This window comes from Carassius carassius, chromosome 20, assembly GCF_963082965.1.
Source record: "Carassius carassius chromosome 20, fCarCar2.1, whole genome shotgun sequence".
Taxonomy (NCBI): domain Eukaryota; kingdom Metazoa; phylum Chordata; class Actinopteri; order Cypriniformes; family Cyprinidae; genus Carassius; species Carassius carassius.
In genome coordinates this window covers 2,432,167-2,436,459 of record NC_081774.1, presented here as the reverse complement: position 1 = coordinate 2,436,459, position 4,293 = coordinate 2,432,167, and the positions used below count along the sequence as shown (strand labels likewise).

Sequence of the window (4,293 nt, the reverse complement as noted above, 5' to 3'; positions counted from 1 at the left end):
TTTTGGACTCTTATGCTGACGGTACCCATTCACTGCAGAGGATCCATTGGTGAACAAGTGATAGAATGCTACATTTCTCCAAATCTGTTCCCATGAAAAAATAAGCTCATCCACATCAGGGAGGTGTTGGCTCATTTGTGTACCATAAAACAAATATATTTTCAATTATTGTAATTTGGGACTGTAAAAATGGCCACTGATTACATACAGTAATAACATTAGTAAGTAGTAATTACCCACTTATAATTTGATACTTGGAGGATTCTTGTTTGATCCCATAGGATCCTTCAGATTGATTATTTAATAGGATCCTGTCCACATTCTTCAGAATATGCTTATCAGGGTTCATCTGGACTAAATGTTCGAGAAGCCAATCCTGACTGAATATCTCAGAATCGGTAGAGTGGGAGCCAGTTGTCCTGGAATCAACTCAATTAACGCATCACTTACCTTGAGGGAAGTTGATTGGTCCTCCACCTCTACCATGATCAATCACTGTCTCTCAGAGCCCAGGGCGAGTGCTGTGTTCTGGATTACAGACTCGTCCTCAAAGAGTCATGTTGAGCAGGAGACCGGACAGAAGAGCTGAAAGCGTGCAGAGAATCACTGCCTCCTCTGATCTCTCTCTCTCTAACGCTGTGAAGTCTGAATACTGACCCATATTTACATGCAGATATTGATGGCCAGCAAACTCAGGCGAACTCGAGACGCCATCTCACTCACGAGTCTCAAAATGTTAGATGGAAATCATGCATATTAGTTTGCTTTTTTTTTACAATTAGGTGGATTTGAAACTATTTGTTTTTAACCAGAATATTCACTTTGTTTGACCTATAAAATATTTGGATTACGCATTCTTAGATTTTTTTATTAAATTGCACACAGTAATGACAAATAAATGACAATTAAACAAATTCTAAAAGACAATCCATTTTGTCCTTCTCCTTGCATGTACAAAGTATGTATGTACACACACATGTATATATATACAGTACAGACCAAAAGTTTGGAAACATTACTATTTTTAATGTTTTTGAAAGAAGTTTCTTCTGCTCATCAAGCCTGCATTTATTTGATCAAAAATACAGAAAAAAATTTAATATTGTGATATATTATTACAATTTAAAATAATTGTTTTTAAATGTATTATACTTTAAATGATCATTTATTTCTGTGATGCAAAGCTGAATTTTTAGGATCATTATCACATGATCCTTTAGAAATCATTCTAATATGATGATTCATTATCAAAGTTGGAAACAGTTCTGCTGCTTAATATTTTTTCAGAACATGTGATACTTTTTTAGGATACTTTGATGAATAAAAAGTAAAAAAAAAAAAAAAAAAAAAAAAAGAAGCTATGTTTTTAAAATATAAATATTTTGTAATAACAATGTACACTACTGGTCAGTAATTTGGGGTCAGTAATTTTTTTTCTTTCTTTTTTCTTTTTTTTAAATAAAATCAATACTTTTATTCAGCAAGGATGTGTTCAATTGATAAAAAGTGATAGTAAAGAAAATATATTATTATAATATATATTATTAGAAATTGTTTTTTATTTTGAATAAATGCAGTTCTTTTTAACCTTTTATTCATCAAATATATTAGACAGCAGAACTGTTTCCAACAATCATAATAAATCAGAATATTAGAATGATTTCTAAATGATCATGTGATAGACTGGATGTTACATGTGACACTGAAGGCTGGAGGAATGATGCTGAAAATTCAGCTTTGCATCACAGGAATAAATTATTATTTTTTAAAGTATATTCAAATAGAAAACTATTATTTTAAGTTGTAATAATATTTCACAATATTACTGTTTTTTTTTGTATTTTTGATCAAATAAATGCAGGCTTGATGAGCAGAAGAAACTTCTTTCAAAAACATTAAAAATAGTAATGTTTCCAAACTTTTGGTCTTGCTGTATATATATATATATATATATATATATATATATATATATATATATATATATATATATATATATATATATATATATATATATATATATATATATATATATATATATATAATAATTTATCTCTCTATATAATTTAACTCAAAAAGTAAAATAAAGCTAGTTAATAGACGTGTTTTATGCCAGCTACACTGTACATTTTCTATGTATTTGTGGAATTTTAGTTTTGTGGAATATAAATGCATTCATTTGGAAGATGTTTTTATCCAAAACCAATTAAAAGCCTACAACCTTTTCAGGTTACATAAAAATAAACTACTTTTTTCCCCCCAATTTTCCAAGTGAAAACGTCCCGATCTGACAGCAGCCAGTCTCCTCTATATAAAGCCCGGTGATGCTCATGAGCTCATTCAGGTGCGGAGAGTCAGAGGAGAGAGAAGCTCAGATTCACGCAGCAACCGTAGGCTACTTCAAAATAGGAATAAAGAGTTTACGCGCTTGAGGATCACATGCTAAACCTGTACGATGACTTTTAGGTACACATTAGCGTAGGACATGGAATCTTCTTGAAATCGTATGGGTGCGTAAAGCCGTGCCATGCAAGGGAACAGCAGCGCGTTGGAACCGGGTTTAGCGGCGTGCGGACCGGCACTGGAGGAGGGCGATGCGCTGTCGAACCGGACCGCTCTCCACAACCTGTCTCTCCGCTGCTGGCTGCAGCTGCTCTCCAAAGAGTCTGCGCCGGAGCTCTATGGCGACAGCTCGAACGTGGCCATGCGCGTCGTGATTGCGCTCGTCTACCTGATCGTGTGCGCTCTGGGGCTCGTCGGGAACCTGTTGGCGCTTTACCTGCTCCAAACGCGCCACAGACTCAAGCAGTCGTCCATCAACTGCTTCGTCATGAGTTTAGCCGTGACGGACCTGCAGTTCGTCCTGACTCTTCCGTTCTGGGCCGTGGACACCGCTTTGGACTTCAGATGGCCGTTTGGAAAGGTGATGTGCAAGATCATCAGCTCGGTCACCACTATGAACATGTACGCGAGCGTGTTCTTCTTGACGGCCATGAGCGTTGCGCGCTACTGCTCCTTGTCCTCTTCCCTGCGGATGCAAAGTCCCAAAACCGCCTCGGCTGAGGTCAAGTGGGCCAGTTTGGGAATCTGGACCGTGTCCGTGGTGGCCACCATCCCTCACGCGGTTTACTCCACCACGGCGCAGGTGTCCGACGACGAGCTGTGCCTCGTCCGCTTCTCGGATTCCGGTAGCTGGGACCCGCAGCTGCTTCTGGGTCTCTATCAAACCCAAAAGGTCCTCCTGGGCTTCGTGATTCCGCTGGTCATCATCTGCGTTTGTTACCTCCTCCTGCTGCGCTTCGTTCTGCGGCGGCGCGTCAGTGGAGTTCCCGGCTCGGACAGCGAGAGAGGGCGGCACGAGCGCCGTTCCAAAGTCACCAAATCGGTCACCATCGTGGTTCTGTCGTTTTTTCTGTGCTGGCTGCCCAACCAGGCGCTGACCCTTTGGGGGGTGCTCATCAAATTCGATCTGGTGCCGTTCAGTAACGCGTTTTACAACGCGCAGGCCTACGCGTTCCCCATCACCGTGTGCCTTGCGCACACCAACAGCTGCCTGAACCCGGTGCTATACTGTCTGATCCGCCAAGAGTACCGCACTGGCCTCAAGAAACTGCTGTTTAGAGCCACTCCGTCCTTCCGGAACCTGGCCAAGCTGGTGTACCGGGGGAAGAAGGTGGCGGAGGCTCCGCCTGCGGTGTCCGTGGTGCAGATGGAGATCGGGATGTGACTTTACCAACGAGGAAAAAACCACTGAGACTAGTTTCAACTTTTGAATACATCGTCGTAGGCTATACTTAAGCAACGTGGATTTGCAAATATCAGACATTGCTGACTTGAAATAGAATCGCATTGGCGCATCTGATAGTTACATCTACATTACCAGACAAACGTTTGGACGCACTTGTGTTTCTCACGGTCTCCAAAACTTTTTTTGGAGACCCCCCCCCCCAAAAAAGTTTATTTATTTCCAGCACTATTTCATAGTTTTGTTTTTTTTTCATTCAAGTTTAAGGAAATATTTCTTAATAAGCAAACGAGCTAAACAAAAAAATATTAAGAAAATTAGTAGATATTGACTAAAAATTAAATGTATTTATTTTAAATTATTTAAATGTATTTTTATTTTAACATTTTGTAAGTAAAATGACAAAAAAATTAAAAAATTTATATATTTGAATGTATTTTTATTTAATGGGTGAACTGAAGGAGATATTGAAGTGTTCAGCTTACATGTTCGTCCGTCATTACATAATTCACACATTTCTGTTTCATGGTTTTGATGACATCTCTGTGGTC

The 4,293-nt window shown here is 39.0% G+C and overlaps 1 protein-coding gene across 1 annotated transcript; it reads left to right on the top strand.

Annotated features, from left to right (window-relative positions):
• Positions 1–2,399: 2,399 nt before the first annotated feature.
• On the top strand, positions 2,400–3,949 carry LOC132095712 (relaxin-3 receptor 1-like). Its single transcript, XM_059500822.1, has one exon. The coding sequence runs from the start codon at positions 2,525–2,527 to the stop codon at positions 3,722–3,724; it is 1,200 nt and encodes a 399-aa protein (XP_059356805.1). The 5' UTR covers positions 2,400–2,524; the 3' UTR covers positions 3,725–3,949.
• Positions 3,950–4,293: the final 344 nt, after the last annotated feature.